Source organism: Oratosquilla oratoria, chromosome 36, assembly GCF_046742065.1.
Source record: "Oratosquilla oratoria isolate Oo_2021 chromosome 36, ASM4674206v1, whole genome shotgun sequence".
In the NCBI taxonomy this organism is placed as follows: domain Eukaryota; kingdom Metazoa; phylum Arthropoda; class Malacostraca; order Stomatopoda; family Squillidae; genus Oratosquilla; species Oratosquilla oratoria.
In genome coordinates, this window is record NC_134812.1 from 41,662,384 (window position 1) to 41,680,293 (window position 17,910).

Below are 17,910 nucleotides of genomic sequence, written 5' to 3' on the forward strand. Positions count from 1 at the left end.
CTTTACTTCTCTTTTCATTTTTTTGTACCTCTCATATGCTTCTCTCTTCATGTTTTGTAACCAATCTGTTAATACTTGCTTCTTCTCTTCTACAACCTTCTTTGCTTCCTCATCCCACCACTTACTACCCTTCCTTCTATTTCCTCCCATCCTCCTTGTTCCACACACCATCTATGCACACCTTGTGACTCCCTCCTTGAAACATTCCCATTCCTCCTTCACTCCTAGTTCTATTCTACCCTTCACAATACTCTATCCTCTCCCATCTTCTTGTACTCCTTTTCTTTTTCAATTAGGCAGTTTACTTTAGCACCTCCCTACCTTCTGTCCTTTTCCTCTTTCTCCATCTGTCCTCCACTCTCAATTTACCTTCCATCAAAAAATTATTTGATATTCTCCCACCCTCTCCCCTTAGAATATGTACATCCAGAACTTTTCCTACTATTCTAATGGTTACCACTTTATAGTCCATTAACGCCCTATCTACCACCCTCCCATCCACCACCCTCTCCCATGTGTACTTATGCTTGACTTTCTTCCTAAACACTGTATTTGCTATTATCAGTCTATTTCTAGACACATCTCCACCATCACAAAACATACATATACCAAAGGCTTTTTCCCGTACAAGAGAGCCAAAAAACAAAGGCATAAAATTAACTCCCACCCATTCCATCCCCATATACTTCACTCCCATCCACCTCTCTCCCTCCCTCTTATCTTGGCTCCTTTTGGATGACAGGTCATCCCAGCATCTTGCCCACTGCCCTGGGTCACTTAGATTTTTTATAATTGTAGTTTGTACTCAATACTGAACACTTCCATCTTTACACAGGCTGTAACTGAAGGATACTGGTTATTGCTGGAAGACATTGACTCGGCTCCTATGGATGTTGTCTCCATTCTTGTACCCCTGTTAGAGTCACGCACACTTCACATTCCAGGTATGTTGGTTGGTTATTTATTTAATTTTCTTTTTCTTTTCCCTTTTTGTATTCATTCAAGTTTGTGGGTGGGATCACTGTCACAGTAGCCAGTTTGGATGGAATCAGAACACTTCAGATTTTTTAGTTTTTCCACCTACTGTATGGTCATTTTCAGTCAGGTTGGGAGGATGACACATTTTATGACATTGTCCTCTTAGTCAATTTGGATGAAATCAGAGTACTTTGAATTTTCGAGTTTCTTCACAAATTGGGACCTGCTGTCATTTTTGAGCAGCCTTAGGCTAGAGTTGTGCAATGATTACTATTGTAGTCAGTTTGGATGGAATCATATCACTTTGAATTTTTAGTTTCTCCACAGGACCCCATGGTCATTTTTGGGTGGGGTTGGAGGACAGTTATATGACAATTCTATTACCATTGTTTTCTTGATAACGGGGGAATCATTCCAACGAGGCATAGTCGAAGGTAGTTCTTAACCACTTCACTACAGGACTTAAATCTCGCGGGCAGCAGCCAATGCCAGCCGTACGACGTGTCGTAATAATACTCGCATCATAAAATATAGTCACGGCTTATATCGATCGTTCTCTCTTTCACCCGTGAATTTTGAAAACCACAGAGAATGGGATTAAGAGCAGATTAGGGAGAATGTAAAAACACAGGGGCAACTACAATAAATATAATCAAGACGCCGATATGGCAGCGTCGCGAATCCACTTGCTCCTCATGACGCCTACGTGTGCGGCACCATATGGAAGGGGTTAAAGCTTTAGATTTATTTTGACAGTTTGAAGTAAATGATTGGCCCAGATGGGGCTTGAACATAGGGCAATGTAAACATGAATCTTAGTACAAATTTCACTGAATCTTTTGAGAGGTCCCACACTAACAATCCCAAGACAACACAATATATCATTGCTGAGTGACATCTGGGTCTACCCAGAGACTCTTGCCAGTTATGTGAAGGCTGTGGGTCTTCTGCAAGAGAGACCAGGAGTAACAAATTGATTGATCTTGGAAAGCTACTTTGGCAAGAGTGATGGAGAGGAGGGTGGTGAAGAAGGTAAGAAAGAACTATGTAGTGTTACCCAAAAGGAGAATTGGAAGAATTCTGGATGTAAATGTGTTCAAAGGAGAGAGCAGAAGATTGATAGAAGGGATATAGAGGGTGATGGTAAGGTGGAGGAGGAGGAGGAAAAGGGAGGGAGGTAGAAAAGTATAGAACATGAGAGAAGTTTATGAGATAGTAAAGGATAAAGAAAAAGAAATAGTCAAACAAGAATTTCCTTGAGTTTCATTAAATAGAAAACCTGCAGCCCCACAGTGGCTGGTAATGGTACTTGAATCCTCCCACAGATCTCTCTTTGAAGAAACTTTGGACTGTTGCCTCTGATGTATCAGTGTGGGGCTGTTTCTATGTCATTGAGTGAAAGTTGTTGGGGAAGAGAGCAGTTGTTGGTTGTAAGCTGCCCATTTGTGCAAGTGTTGTTGTTGTTGTTGTCGTTCCCTAGACTGTCTGTCCGAGCAGTCCTGTCTCCCCAAGGAATGCTACAGCCGAAACTGGGTTTTCCCACAAATCCTTTATAGAGTGTATGTTGTGTTGTTTGCGTGCATGAGTGTGTATAATGCAGTCTTCCAAAGTGTTAGAAATGCAGCCGAGTTGAAAAAGAGATCTTACACCCTCTGATGGTAATGAGAGGATTTACAGGTTTTGAAAATGGTCAGCTTCTTTGTCCATCTTGCAGGGCCACCATGTGCAGATACCCATCATTGGAGAGAGAGGGAAAAAAAAATATATATATATATATATATATATATAGAGGAAGAATAATTCTAGAAATATGTTACTCTTCATCTATTCATATGTTAATGTATTTATTACTGTATTTTTCTTGAAGGTATAATACATGTCTTCATCAGTTTTATTTATATATGTCATACAGGTCATGGGAACAAGTGTGCTCATCCAGATTTTCAGTTGTTTGCCACAAGAAGGATATTTGGGAGTGGATCTCGGATGGCCATGGGCAGTGCTGCATTGTTAGACAAGCTCTGGTCAAAAGTTTCATTGGAAACTCTTTCTCGGACAGAGCTGGAAGAATTGGTCAAAACAATGTAAGTGATAGACCAATGAAGATATGTAAGTGCACTGTAATGGGGGAAAAGAATTTGCCACTGAGTTCCTTTGTATAAAAGATGACTAAGTGGGACAGAGTGATGGGACTGAGGATTCTGCTCTCTGTATGTGTTATGTCACCTTGGCTATTCAATTTATACATGGATGGGGCAGTGCAAGAGGTAAATGCAAGGGTAATGGGCTGGAGATTGGAGATAATTAAAGAAAATTGAGAAAAATGGGAGATAAACCAGTTGTTTGCTGATGACCCTGCTCTTGTAGCAGGATCAGAGGAGGGATTAAGGAAGTTAGTGATGTAGTTTGGGAATTTGCGTGAAAGAAAGAAGTTAAAGATAAATGTGGATAAATATAAGGTGATGAGATATACAAGGGGGAAAGGATGGTGGCAAATTGGAAGTGAGTATTAAGGAAGAGAGATTGGAGGAATTGGATAGCTATGGATACTTGTGTGCGAATGTGGCGGGAAAGGGGAGAGTGGAAGTGGAGGTAGAATGTAGATTGAGAGAAGCAAGTAAATGCTTTGGGGATTAAAAAGTGTAATGAGAAATAGACATTTGGGAATGGATGCTAAGAGGAGATTGTATGAAGGAGTGATTGTGCTGACAGCACTGTATGGGGCAGAAACATGGAACATTAGAGAGGAAGAGAGAAAGAGTATATGTTCAAGATGAAATGCCTGAGAAGTATGGTAGAAGGTTACTAGGCTGGATAGCATGAGAAACAAGGAGAACAGGGGTGGAAAAGGAGTTAGGAGATAGGGTTGATGAAAGAGTATTGGGATGGTTTGGATACATAGAAAGAATGAGTGAAGAAAGATTAGTAAAAGAGGTGTGGAAGGCAGAGGTGGAAGGAGTGAATATGAGGGGGCAACCAAGGATGAGAAGGATGGATGGGGTAAAAGGGGCATTGGGAAAGAGGGGAATGTCAGTCAAAGAAGGAAGAGAGAAGACAGTCGATAGGGGTGAGTGGAGAATGGTTGTATATGGATGATGCAGTGATGCATGGAAGTGAGTGGGTGGGGGATGGAGAGGGTGAGGGAGTATGTGTGAATGGTATTTTGATGTGGACTGAAGAGATTTCTCCCCATCTTCTCTTTTTCTGCATGAGAGGACAGAGGTATGGGTCACTGATTAAATGAAGCAGCCTTGCTGTGACTTGCTGCATTGCTCCTAACCCAGGACAGTGGGTGAGATGCAGGGATGACCCATCATCCAGGAGCCAAGAAAAGAGGGAGGGGGGTTGGTGTATGGGAGTGAAATATGAGGGGATGAAATGGGTGGGAGTGGATTTATGCCTTTGACTTTGGTTACTTCCCTTGTAAGGGGGAAAAAGCCATTGGTATATGTATATGTGTGGATAATCCAATCTCTTTATTTTCAGGTACCCAAAGTTAACAACAATTGCTGACAAATTAGTGAAAACATATCTGATGCTGTCAGCAGGCCACCATGGAGATGACAATGAAATACTAGGTGATATTCCAGAAGTGACACCCTCTAAGGCAAGTGGTCGTCTGGTTTCGACACGTGACCTCATGAAGTGGTGTTCAAGAATTACCAAGCATATTGACACAGAGAATAAGGACTTAGCTAGTAGAGCCTTTCAGGTGAGTAATTTTGCAATATGTTGAATGACTAAACCTATCCCCCCCTACCTCTACCTACCTACCTCTCTCTCATCTCTCATCTCTCATCTCTCATCTCTCATCTCTCTCCTCTCTCCTCTCTCTCCTCTCTCTCCTCTCCTCTCTCCTCTCTCTCCTCTCATCTCTCTTCTCTCCTCTCATCTCTCTTCTCTCCTCTCATCTCTCTTCTCTCCTCTCATCTCTCTTCTCTCCTCTCATCTCTCTTCTCTCCTCTCATCTCTCTTCTCTCATCTCTTCTCTCTTCTCTCCTCTCCTCTCTCCTCTCATCTCTCTCCTCTCTTCTCTCTCCTCTCCTCTCCTCTCCTCTTCTTTCATCTCATCTCTCCTCTCATCTCTCCTCTCATCTCTCCTCTCATCTCTCCTCTCATCTCTCCTCTCATCTCTCCTCTCCTCTCTCCTCTCCTCTCTCCTCTCCTCTCCTCTCTCCTCTCATCTCTCCTCTCCTCTCTCCTCTCATCTCTCCTCTCTTCTCTCCTCTCATCTCTCTTCTCTCCTCTCCTCTCTTCTCTCCTCTCATCTCTCTCCTCTCATCTCTCTTCTCTCATCTCTCTTCTCTCATCTCTCTCCTCTCATCTCTCCTCTCATCTCTCTCCTCTCATCTCTCTCCTCTCATCTCTCTCCTCCCATCTCTCTCCTCTCTCTCCTCTCTCTCTCTCTCTCTCTCTCTCTCTCTCTCTCTCTCTCTCTCTCTCTCTCTCTCTCTCTCTCTCTCTCTCTCTCTTTCTCTTTCTCTTTTGTATGAGGACATGGAAAGAAACTCAAAAAAGACAATTATAGAAGAGAGACAAAAAAAAAAAGCTTTCTTCACAGAGTAGTGGTTGTATTGAACAAACCAAACAAAACAATAGTGTGTGCAAAAACAATACTGTACAAGAATTTAGGAGCAAATTAGATATGGTGAGATACAGAGATGGGACACCACGAGTGTAGCTCCCCTTCCCATATGATACAACTAGATAAATATCTCCCCTGTATGGGTTATTGGCTGCATATTTTATATAGAATCAATGTTTTAGGAACTTCAATAACATCCCTATGGACCAGTCACCCAACATTCTTGTATAATTGGAGACTAATTTTAATTGAAAAATCAATGCTGATCACATTTAACTTCTTTGTATGCCTTTGTTTTTTGGCTACCTCCATTGTAAGGGATGGTGATAGGACTAGTCATCCTACTCTTTCTAGACCCAAATGGGATGTTACTAAAACAAGCAAAGTGCCATCTTTATACTGCCCCCTTAACCATCTTTATGACTCCCAATATTCTTTGATCAACCCTGTCTGTCAGCTCCCTTTCCACCCCTACACTTCACCTCACCTTATTTTTCACTCTGTAGGTATCCTTGTAGTCCCCACTATACTACTTAAACACTTAATTTCAAATATATCTAAATTCTTCCTTTCCACCCCTCAAATTTGAAGTCTCTGACCCTCCTTTTAGGTCTTTGTATTACCACCTTTGACTCAATCTCCTCTTTTATTTCCAAAGATGGAGGTAACAGTTATTATCACCTGAAGAATACTAATCTCTCATTCTTTGAATTTTGATTGTAAATTGTGAATTATTATGTGAAAATTTCAGGTTACCATAGGAAAATTGTCTAATTTTGATTTTTTGTGTACTTTAAACCAGGAAGCTGTAGACTGTTTCTGCTGTGCTGTTCCAGAACCAACTATAAGGTTTGAGATGGCCGAGCACATTGGATCATACATGAACAAGAGTAAAGCTGAAGTGGATTACTATTGTAACAAATACAAACCTGATGTAGAACAAAATCCACAGTTCTTTAAAGTTGGGAAGAGGGCCAAAATAACAAGAAATAAGAAGCAGGTCTTGGAAATAGGCAAAGTTCCCAATGTCACCTTCTCATTTACAAGACAATCTGCATGTCTTCTTGAAAGAATCACTGTTGCTGTGTCGAACAGAGAACCAGTCCTCATCATAGGTGAAACAGGCACTGGGAAGACATCAACAGTACAATACCTTGCTCATCAAACAAGAAATAAGTTGAAAGTGATAAATATGAATCAGCAAAGTGATTCTACTGATCTCCTTGGAGGTTTCAAACCAATGGAGATGAAAATGGTTGTGGCTCCTCTTCGACAAGAATTTGAAGATCTCTTTTCTGCCACTTTCTCAAGCAAACAAAATTCAAAATTCCTTAAACACATAATGACAACATATACAAGTAAACAGTGGGATAATCTCTTTACATTAATGAGTCACTCTCAATCAAAAGCATTAGAGAAGTTAACAAAGCAGCTAGAGAATTTAGCCATTACTTGTAATGGCTCTGAATCACAAGGAAATGAAAAGGATGAAGTGGAACTTTTAAATGGGACAGGAGAGGATAAAGCAGAGGTATTGACTGAACTTGTACAGAAATGGAAGAAGCTGAAGATTGCAATGGAAGGATTAGCAGAGCAAGTCAAGACTGCTCAAAGTGCTTTGGCTTTTACTTTCATGGAAGGAACCCTGGTCAAAGCCATCCAAGAAGGTAAGATCATCTGAGAAAAATTTGAAGCAGCCCAAAGGGATTTTTCCCTGTCTTCTCCTTTTCTGCATGAGGGGACGGAGAGGGGGGTCGCCAATTTAATGAAACAGCCTTGCTGTGGATGTGCTGTGTCTTGTGACACTGCTTCTGACCCAGGGCAGTGGACAAGCATGCAGGGATGACCTGTCATCCAGGAGGTGCCGATATAAGAGAGACGGTAAAGGGTGGAGGGGAGTGGAGTGTATTAGGGATGGAATGGGTGGGAATGGTTTTTAAGCCTTTGTTTTTTGGCTACCTCCCTTATAAGGGGGAAAAAGCCTTTGGTATATGTATCTACCATGATTTCTGACTGGAAACCTGAAGTCCTATATTAGTCAGCAATGGTTCTCAGACCCTTCCATAGATCACAGAAGAAAAAGTTGAGCTTTTGATTTTTTTTTGTGTGGATCCCTTTCTCAGCCATTGGGTTGTAGTAAGAGGAGGAGGAGATGACAACCAGACACCTTTCAGCAGTATTTGAAAAGTGAAGTAAATATAGTTGAAGTTGTATTGAGAATTTGTGCCCAGTCTGAAAGTGAAGGTGGGGATGGGGGCATGTGGAGATTATTCTCTCCAATGTCCATCTTGCAGGACCTCCATATGCAGGAACCCATCCTTGGTCTTGTATTGATTAAATGGCATGTGAAAGCACCTCCATGTGATGCTCTGCAAGAGGCTTAGACCATCTTGGAGACTAAACCTCTTATCTTTCCTCACCTTCATAAGGGATTGGCCATGTGGGCTGTTGGTTCTTGGATAGAAGCTTAGATTTCAAGAAAGGGTTCTATAAGCTCAGGTGGTGCTCATCTCTGACATTCTAGATTTGAGGGACCAATAACTGGTACCTGCAAGTGGTAGGTCTGCAAAATAGATGTCTTGGTGTTGCCCCCTTTATAACCCTTCAACAATTTTACCTCCAATTGGAGGTGCATCCCTGAGGGGCTGACACTTAATTACCAGACCAAATCAGAATTGATAGAAAAAGAACAGTTGTAAGAGATTCAGCCATGATGTGGAAATGCAACTGTCAGCAAATGTAACAAGACACCTTAGACTAGGCAGAATTCAGATAACTTAGTATCAAGTGTGTTAGAAATGTTGCCTCAAATTTTACTAACTAGAAACCTACAGACCCACAGTGGCTGGCAATAGTCCACTGGCCCACCTATAGATCTCTGGGAAGAAACTTTGATCTGTTGTCAGTTTTGTGTTATTGTGGACCAATTTGTCTCTGGCTTATAGTAGTAGTGGGAGGAGAAAGGATAGTCACCAGTTGTCAGCTCTCCTTGTGTGGAAAAGTCAAGGAAAAGGAGTTAGAGTTAGTGAAAAAATGGTGGGCCAATTGTTGGCTCCTTGAAGCTGCATTTCCATGTAGAAATGAGGTTTTTAATGAGATTTGAGGGTGGGTGGCAGGGAAATGATTCTCTGTAGTGTCCTTATGGAATCACCATTTACACCCATTACTGGTTCCAAGTGTGTGTTATAGTTGCACCCAATGTCATACTAATGAATGAAGAGATGATACTAGAATTTGAAATGAACATATAATGGGTGATGTCAGGACCACAGATTTGTTGATGAACCATGTATCAATGGAGAATTTGGAGAGCTAGATACATTACATTTAATCTCATTGCTTTTGCTTTATGCTTCTTATATATTTTTTTTTTATGAGAGTACCCTTTGACTTTGGCTACCTCCCATGTAAGGGGGAAAGAGCCATTGGTACACTAAAATCTAAGGTCTCCAAATTTGCTCATGATACAAAACTGTATTTACCTAGTATTTACCTAGTTGTATTATACAGGAAGGGAGCTGTGCTCATAGTGACCTGTCTTTGTATCTTTCAGCATCAAGTTTGTATATAAATTCTTGAATAGTATTTGCACACACTGTTGCCTCATCTAAATTATTCCAGATATCCACCACTCTGTGTGGGAAGCTATTCTTTTTCAGATCTCTTCTATAACTATCCTTTTTGAGTTTCTTTTCATGTCCTCTTGTTTTTCTATTGTCCCACTTTAATAAATCATCTCTAGGACTTCCATTCTTTTCATAATACTGTAGTCAGTAGATATCCTCTTTCTCTTCTTTGTTCCAGGGTTGGTAGTTCCAATTTGGACAATCTTTGTTCGTATGTCAATTTGGGGAGTGTTGGTGCCATCTTTATCATTTCTCTTTGTATTCTTTCTAATTTATATTCTTTTTAGTACTGGGTGTCCATAGTGTCACAGCATACTCCAATTTTGGTCTTATCAGTGTAACTAATATTTTCTTAACCATTTCTTCATCCAAATAGTCAAAAGCCACTTTTATTGACCTTAGTAAATTGAAGGTTTCACCGACTATTTTGTTGATATGTTTGTCTGGTGACATGTCTTTGCTGATAATACTCCTAGGTCCCTTTCTGAGCTCACTTTTTTGACTTCTTCACCAATTTTGTATTTCCTCAATATTCTATTCTTACTTTTTCCAAACTCCATTATACTACATTTCTTGATGTTGAAAGTTTACTTCCCACTTTTGACTCCATTTCCAGACTTTATCGAAGTCTTTCTGTAGTGATTCACAATCCTCCTCTGTACTTACTTTTTTTTATTATTTTTGCATCATCTGCAAAGAAGTTCATATAACATTCCACACCTTCATCCTTGTCATTTATATATATACATACATATACCAAGGCTTCTTCCCCCTTACAAGGAAGATAGCCAAAAAGGAAAAGGCATGTAATCACTCCCACCCATTCCATCCCTGAATACACTCCACACCCCTCCACCCTCCCTCTCATCTTAGCACCTCCCAGATGATGGGTCATCCCTGCACCTTGTCCACTGCCCTGGGTCAGAAGCAGTGTTGCAAGACACAGCACATCCGCAGCAAACATTACTGGAGCCAATATCAAACCTTGCAGGACACCACTTATCATTATTTCCCAGGTTGAGTATTTGTCTCTAATTACTACCCTCATTTTTCTCCCAATCAAGAAATCTTCCATCCATTCCAATAATTTTCCTTTAATACTATGTATTGATTCCATTTTTCTTAATAGCTTTTTGTGTGGTACTTTATCAAATGCTTTTTGTAGATCTAGAAAAGCACAATCCGCTCATCCCTCCCTTTCTTGTATTTTTTCTATTAGTCTCGAATAGAAGCAAATCAGGTTTGTGGCACCTGATCTTCCTTGTTTAAATCCAAATTGTGTTGGATTCAGTATATTTTTGTCTTCTAGATATTTAACCCATCTACTTTTGATAACTTGTTCACATATTTTTGCTATTGTGGTTGTAAGGGAGAACGGTCTATAGTTAGTTAGATTTTCCTTGTCTCCTCCTTTATATAATGGTACAATATTTGCATTTTTCCAGTCCTGTGGTACCTTTCCTTCTTTGAATAATTAATTATCTTGTATATTTTGTCAGCTCATCTATGCATTCTTTTAATATCCAGTTTACACTTCCATCTGGAATGTGTGATTTTCTGACTTCAAGGTTTTTTATTTGGTCTCTAATTTCCTTCTGTGTCACAGTTATTTCTTTCATTGGGGGGTATCTTTCTCTATTTCCTCATAGTTTTGTGAACTTTCAATTTTGTGTGTATGTATGTATGTATGAGAGTAGTAGAGTATGTGTAAGAATTAGAAATGGAGAAAATGAGTTGTTAGAGGTAAAAGTGGGACTTTGTCAGGGATGTGTCATGTCGCCATGGCTGTTCAATTTATACATGGATGGGGTGATGTGAGAGGTAAATGCAAGGGTAGTGGGTCAGGGATTGGAAATGGTTAAAGAAAATGGAGAAAAATAGAAGATAAGCCAATTGTTGTTTGTTAACGACATTGCACTTATGGCAGGATCAGAGGAGGGATTAAAGAAGCTTGTGACAGAATTTGGGAAAGTGTGCGAAAGAAGGAAGTTGAAGATAAATGTGGATAAAAGTAAGGTGATGAGATGTACAAGGGGAGAGGATGGTCCCAGTGCCTGGCCGTCGGCCAAAAACTCATAAAATCAAATCAATAAAATCAACAAGGGGAGAGGATGACAGCAAATTGGAAGTGAGTATGAAGGGAGAGATACTGGAGGAAGTGGATAGCATTATATACTTAGGTGCAAATGAGGCAGGAAAAGGAGGAGTGAAGGTGTAGATTGTAGAGAAGCAAGTAAATGACAAGGGAGATGTAGAAAATGTAATGAGAAATATACATTTGGGAAAGGATGCTAAGAGGAGAATGTATGAAGGGGTGAATGTGCCAGCAGCACTCTATGAGGCAGAAATGTGGAACATGAGAGAGGAAGAGAGGAATAGTTTAAATATGTTTGAGGTGAAATGCCTGAAAAGTATGGTAGAGGTTACTAGGCTGGATAGAGTGAGAAACAAAGAGGTGAGGAGGAGAGTGGGGGTAGAAAAGGAGTTTGGAGATGGAGTTGATGAAAGAGTATTGGGATGGTTTGGACACATGGAAAGAATGAGTGAAGAAAGACTAGTAAAAGAGGTGTGGAAGGCAGAAGTGGAGGGAGTGAACATGAGGAATGACCAAGGATGAGATGGATGGATGGGGTAAAAGGGGCATTGGGAAAGAAGGGAATGTTTGTTGAGGAAGGAAGAGAGAAGACAAGATAGGGATGAGTGGAGAGTGGTTGTGTATGTGATGGTGATGCAAGGGAGTTGGTTGGGGATGGGGGAGAGTGAGGGAGTATGTGTGAATGATATTTTGATGCTGCCAGAAGGGATTTCTCCCCATCTTCTCTTTTTCTGCATGAGGGGACAGAGGGGGTGTCGCCAATTAAATGAAGCAGGTTTGCTGTGGATGTACTTTGTCTTGCTTCATTGCTTCTGACCCAGGGCAGTGGGTGAGATGCAGGGATGACTCATCATCCAGGAGGAGCCAAGAAAAGAGGGAGGGAGGGGTGGTGAATGTGAGTGTAGTATGTGAGGATGAAATGGATGGGAGTGGATTTATGCCTTTGACTTTGGCTACCTCCTTTGTAAGGGGGAAAATGACCTTGATATGTGTATATCTTTTCTTCTTTTCCTTACTTTCCATTTTCGTCTTCTTTTCCTCTTTTCTGTCTTGCTCTCCTTTTTCATTCATTCCTCCTCTACCCTTTCTGCTGTCCTCTCCCTCCCCTTCATTACCCCAGTGTCCATATGTCTCCACATTTCTTTCTCCTCAATGTTTCTTCTCCCCCCACCCTCTTGCCTGTCCCTCTCATATTTTGTCCTTCTTTCTCCCTCCCCTCCCCCTCTCCTTAACTTTCCCATACTGCATACTGTGCATAATGATACTAATTAGTCTTGTCTTTTCAGGGGAGTGGGTGCTTTTGGATGAAATCAACTTAGCAAGTGCAGAAACACTTGAATGTCTGTCAGGTTTACTAGAATCAAGCCATGGTTCATTAACCCTTCTGGAACGTGGAGATGATAGACCTATTCAACGTCATCCAAATTTCCGGCTTTTTGCATGCATGAACCCAGCAACAGATGTTGGTAAAAAGGAATTACCAGCTGGTCTGCGTAACAGATTCACAGAATATTACATGGAAGAGCTAGATGACCACACTGACTTAATGATCCTTATTCATGATTATTTAGTAAAGGTAAGAATGCCATTTTGTAAAGTAGTTTTCATACACATTGCTCATGAGATGTATAGGTTTTAACTTTCCTAGTGTTGATATATAAATTGATATATCAGAAATGTTTATTTTTGTCTGTCTATATACCAAGAGCTTTGTCCCCCTTACATGGGAGCTAGCCAAGTCAAAGGCATGCACCTATTCCCACCCATTCCACTCTCCTCCACCACCCCCTCCTCTCCCTTGTCTTAGCTCCTCATGGATGACAGGTTATCCCTGTATCTCACTGCTCAGGATCAGAAGCAATGCAGCAAGACACAGTATATCCTCAGCAAGGTCACTTCACTTAAACATTGACCCCCTCTCTCCATCCCTTCATGGAGAACAAGAGAAGACAGGGAGAAATCGCTTTGGGCTGCATCAAAATATCATTCACACAGAAGCACTCCCCCCATCCCCTGCCCATCTCTTCCATGGATAACTGTATCATCTATGCACAGTCGCTCTCCACTCATCCCTATCTCCTCCCTTCTCCCTTCCTTGTACAACAGACATTCCCCTCTTGCACAGTGTCCCATTCACCCTATCCATCCATCTCGTCTGTCATTTCCTCAAATTCACTCCTTCCACCTCTGCTTTCTAGAGGTGGAGGGAGTGAAAATAGAATGACTTGATGGATAATGAATAATACATGAAGCTCTTCAATATGAGTCAAATATTTGCATGCACATGAGGTTGCCCATTGTACACTGATGCATCACAATATGAGCATTATAGAATTAAAGTTACAGCTATTATAGTTATTCTCTTTCACCCAGAATGTTTTTAACCACAGAAAATGTGATCAAGCCTGTTCACAGAATACGGGTTCACTCAGTTATAACTACAAAATAAATATTATCAGGATGCTAATGCCAGCATACATACCCACTCACGCCTCATTACCCCTATGTAGGAGTCATTGTATTCAAGAGGTTTATAAATGTTATTATTGTTTATCCACATTTATCTTCAATTTTCTGGCTTTTTGCAGGCATGAACCCAGCAACAGGGGTTGGTAAAAAGGAATTACCTGCTGGACAGTATAAATGTGGGTAAAAGTAAGGTGATGAGATGTACAAGGGGAGATGATGGCAACGAATTGGAAGTGATTATTAAGGGGGAGGGGCTGGAGGAAGTGAATAACTTTAGATATTTTGGTGTGAATGTGGTGGGAAAGGGATGAGAGGAGGTGGAGGTAGAATATAGATTGAGAAAAGCAAGTAAATACCTTGGGGGATTAAAAAATGTAATAAGAAATAGACATTTGGGAATGGATGCTAAGAGGAGATTGTATGAAGGGGTCATTGTGCCAACAGCACTTTATGGGGGCAGAAACATGGAACATGAGGAAGAGTGGAATAGTTTAAATGTGTTTGAGATGAAATGCCTGAGAAGTATGGTAGAGGCTACTAGGCTGGATAGAGTGAGAAACAAAGATGAGGAGGACAGTAAGGGTAGAAAAGGAGTTGGGAAATAGAGTTGATGAAAGAGTATTGGGATGGTTTGGACACATGGAAAGAATGAGTGAAAAAAGATAAAAGAGGCGTGGAAGGCAGAGGTGGAGGAAGTGAACATGAGGGGGCAACCAAGGATGAGTTGGATGGATGGGGTGAAAGGGTGTTGGGAAAAAAGGGGATGTCTATTGAGGAAGGAAGAAAGAAGACAGAAGATAAGGGTGAATGGAGAATGGGTGGGGGATGGGGGGTTAGGGAGTATGAGTGAATGATATTTTGATGCAGCCTGAAGGAGGTGATAAGGCGAGTGGGGGTGGAAAGGGAACTGGTAGATAGGGCTGATGAAAGAGTATAGGGATGGTTTGGACACATGAAAAAAATGAGTGAAGAAAGATTAGTAAAAGAGGTGTGGAAGGCTGAGGTGGAAAGAGTGAACATGAGGGGGCGACCAAGGATGAGAAGGATGGATATGGTAAAAGGGGCGTTGGGAAAGAGGGAATGTCTGTTGAAGAAGGGAGAAGACAGAAGAGAGTGAGGGAGTATGTATGAATGATATTTTGATGCAGCCCAAAGGGATTTCTCCCCATCTTTTTTTCTGTATGAGGGGATGGAGGGGGGTTGCCAATTAAATGAAGCAGCCTTGCTGTGGATGTGCTGTGTCTTGCTGCATTGCTTCTGACCTAGAGCCATGGGTAAGATGCAGGGATGATCCATTATCCAGGAGGAGCTAAGAAAAGAGGGAGGGAGGAGTTGTTAATGGAGTGGATTATGAGGGGATGAAATGGGTGGGAGAGGATTTATGCCTTTTGACTTTGACTACCTACCCTTGGTATATGTATGTATGTATGTATGTATTTTTTTGTTGTCTTGCAGCAAGCACCACTAGCCAGACATATAAAAGGTATTAAAGACTTTTATATAAAGGTGAAAAAAGAAGCATCAGCATTGCTTATTGATGGAACAGGGAACAAACCACACTTCAGTCTGCGCACATTGTGTAGAGCACTTAGAGTTACAGCAAGGAACGAGTGTGGCAGTTTTCCTAGGTATGTATTTGTTGATTTTAATTTCAGTTTTTCTTTTTGGTATTTATTCTTATGGAATGCATAACATGGAACATAAGAGAGGAAGAGAGGAGTTTGAATGTGTTTGAGATGAGGTGCCTGAGAAGTGTGATAGGGGTTACTAGGCTGGATAGAGTGAGAAACGAGGAGGTGGGGAGAAGAATTGGGGTGGAAAGGGAGTTGAGAGATAGGGTTGATGAAAGAGTATTGGGATGGTTTGGACACATGGAAAGAATGAGTGAAGAAAGATTAGTAAAAGAGGTGTGGAAGGCAGAGGTGGAGGGAGTGAATATGAGGGGGTGATCAAGGATGAGATGGATGGATGGGGGAAAGAGGGGAATGTGTTGAGGAAGGACAGGAGAAGACAGAAGATAGGGGGAATGGAGAATGGTTGTGTATGGATGATGCTGTGATGCATAAAAGGAAGGTGGGGGATGGGGGGTGAGGGAGTATGTGTGAAAATAAATTGACGGAGCCCGAAGGGATTTCATCCCCATCTTCTCCATTTCTGCATGAGGGGATGGAGAGGAGATTTCACTGATTTGATGAAGCAGTCTTGCTGTGGATGTGTTGTCTTGTGACACTGCTTCTGACCCAGGGCAGTGGGCAAAATGCAGGGATGACCTCTCATCCAGGAGGAGCCAAGATAAGAGGGAGGGAGGGGGGTAGATGGGAGTGGAGTATGTGGGGATGGAATGGACAGGAGTGAATTTTATGCCTTTGTTTTTTGGCTACCTCTCTTACAAGGGGTAAAAGCCTTTGGTATATGTATGTATTCTTACTTAGAGATAAGATATTCGGTTCCCACCAAATATTTTTAATTTTCTCAGTGGATTTGAATATTGATAATTATAAAAGATGAATTTGTATTAATTTTAAGTCTATGTATAATATGTACATTTCAATATTGTAACTAATTTTTTCTCTCTCTTTTTTTTAGGTCTCTATATGAGTCCTTTTGCTTAGCCTTCCTTACACAAGTGGACCGGAAATCTCATTTAGTTGTGAAGTCCTTGATCAAAAAGTATCTGCTGGAAAAAGAGGAGAGGAAGCTTGTAACTGGTCCCATACCCAAACACAAAGAAGAAAATACTGTTCATGTGGCAGGCTATTGGATCCCCAAAGGAGAACTAGAATTAGAAACTCCAGAGAAGGTAATTGATGACTTGTATATCAGTAAACTAAATTTAATTTTATTTTTTTTTATTTTTTATTTCATTGATGTATATACACACACACACACACACACATATATATATATATATATATATATATATATATATATATATATATATATATATATATATATATATATATATATATATATCATAGTGGAGATGGGTTGAATGCAAAATTTCATATATGTGTATGTAACTTGAGCATACAAATATATAAGAAAAAAATGTGCTGAACTTACATCTCTCTTGATAGTCTAGTTGGTAAGTCACTGCTGCACTTGTCATGAGGATGCTGGGTTAGAGTCCTGGGCAGTACCACATTTCAATTTCAGCATGCTGGCCTTTGATGACTTAGAATTAAAGTGCATTGTGGTTGTTAAAATGTATCTCTAATTACTGGGACCCATTCAGTGTTGTACAAATACTTTCCCGCGTTCGTATACTTCCATTTGTACTATCATAGTGGAGATGGGCTGAAAGCAAAATTTCATATATGTGTATGTAATTCAAGCATACAAATATGTAAGAGAAAATGTGCTGAACTTATATCTCTTGATAGCCTAGTTGGTAAGTCACTTCCGCACTTGTGATGAGGATGCCGGGTTCGAGTCCTGGGCAGTACCACATTTCAATTTCAGCATGCTGGCCTTTGATGGCTTAGAATTAAAGTGCATTGTGGTTGTTAAAATGTATCTCTAATCACTGGGACCCATTCAGTGTTGTATATATATATCGCAGCAATTCACAAGGCACACGTGAAAATAATATGCAGAAAAAAACACTGGGAAATAAGAAGCTTAGTCCGAACGTTTTCGTCTATTTAAGACATTATCAAGGAATACACAGTTACAGAGACATAAAGTAGTAGACAAGCAAGGAACATGGGAAGGACACACAAGATGCTTCATAATCAGGTTGAGACGTATGTTTACTTTAAAGGACATTTGGTCACATGACGTTACGTCACCCTGGCCTAGTAACACTTGGAGAATTTGTTACAATTTTATCAATAATAAAATCATCAAGTTTATATAATCCTAAACTTGAATTAATATTATGGTCAAAGGTTTGCTTAATGTGACTGGATTCGATAATGTTTCTTTCTAATAAAGATCTAATGTAATAATTTCTTGTAGATCTTTATTAGAAAGAAACATTATCGAATCCAGTCACATTAAGCAAACCTTTGACCATAACATTAATTTAATCTAATTTAATTGGACACATGAAAAAAATGAGTGAAGATTAGTAAAAGAGGTGTGAAAGGCAGAGGTGGAAGGAGTGAACATGAGGGGGCGACCAAGGAGGAGAAGGACGGATAGGGTAAAAGGGG

General features: G+C 40.6%; 1 protein-coding gene across 2 annotated transcripts in view; it reads left to right on the forward strand.

The window, feature by feature from the left end:
* The window catches only part of LOC143018983 (midasin), a 485,776-nt gene that overhangs the window by 35,320 nt on the left and 432,546 nt on the right, over positions 1-17,910 (forward strand). For both annotated transcript variants that reach the window (XM_076174672.1, XM_076174673.1), the window contains exons 7-13: positions 836-944; positions 2,891-3,062; positions 4,465-4,690; positions 6,366-7,230; positions 12,571-12,860; positions 15,209-15,381; positions 16,340-16,553. In XM_076174672.1, the coding sequence (XP_076030787.1) occupies positions 836-944; positions 2,891-3,062; positions 4,465-4,690; positions 6,366-7,230; positions 12,571-12,860; positions 15,209-15,381; positions 16,340-16,553 (2,049 nt within the window). The remainder of the gene's footprint in view (positions 1-835; positions 945-2,890; positions 3,063-4,464; positions 4,691-6,365; positions 7,231-12,570; positions 12,861-15,208; positions 15,382-16,339; positions 16,554-17,910) is intronic.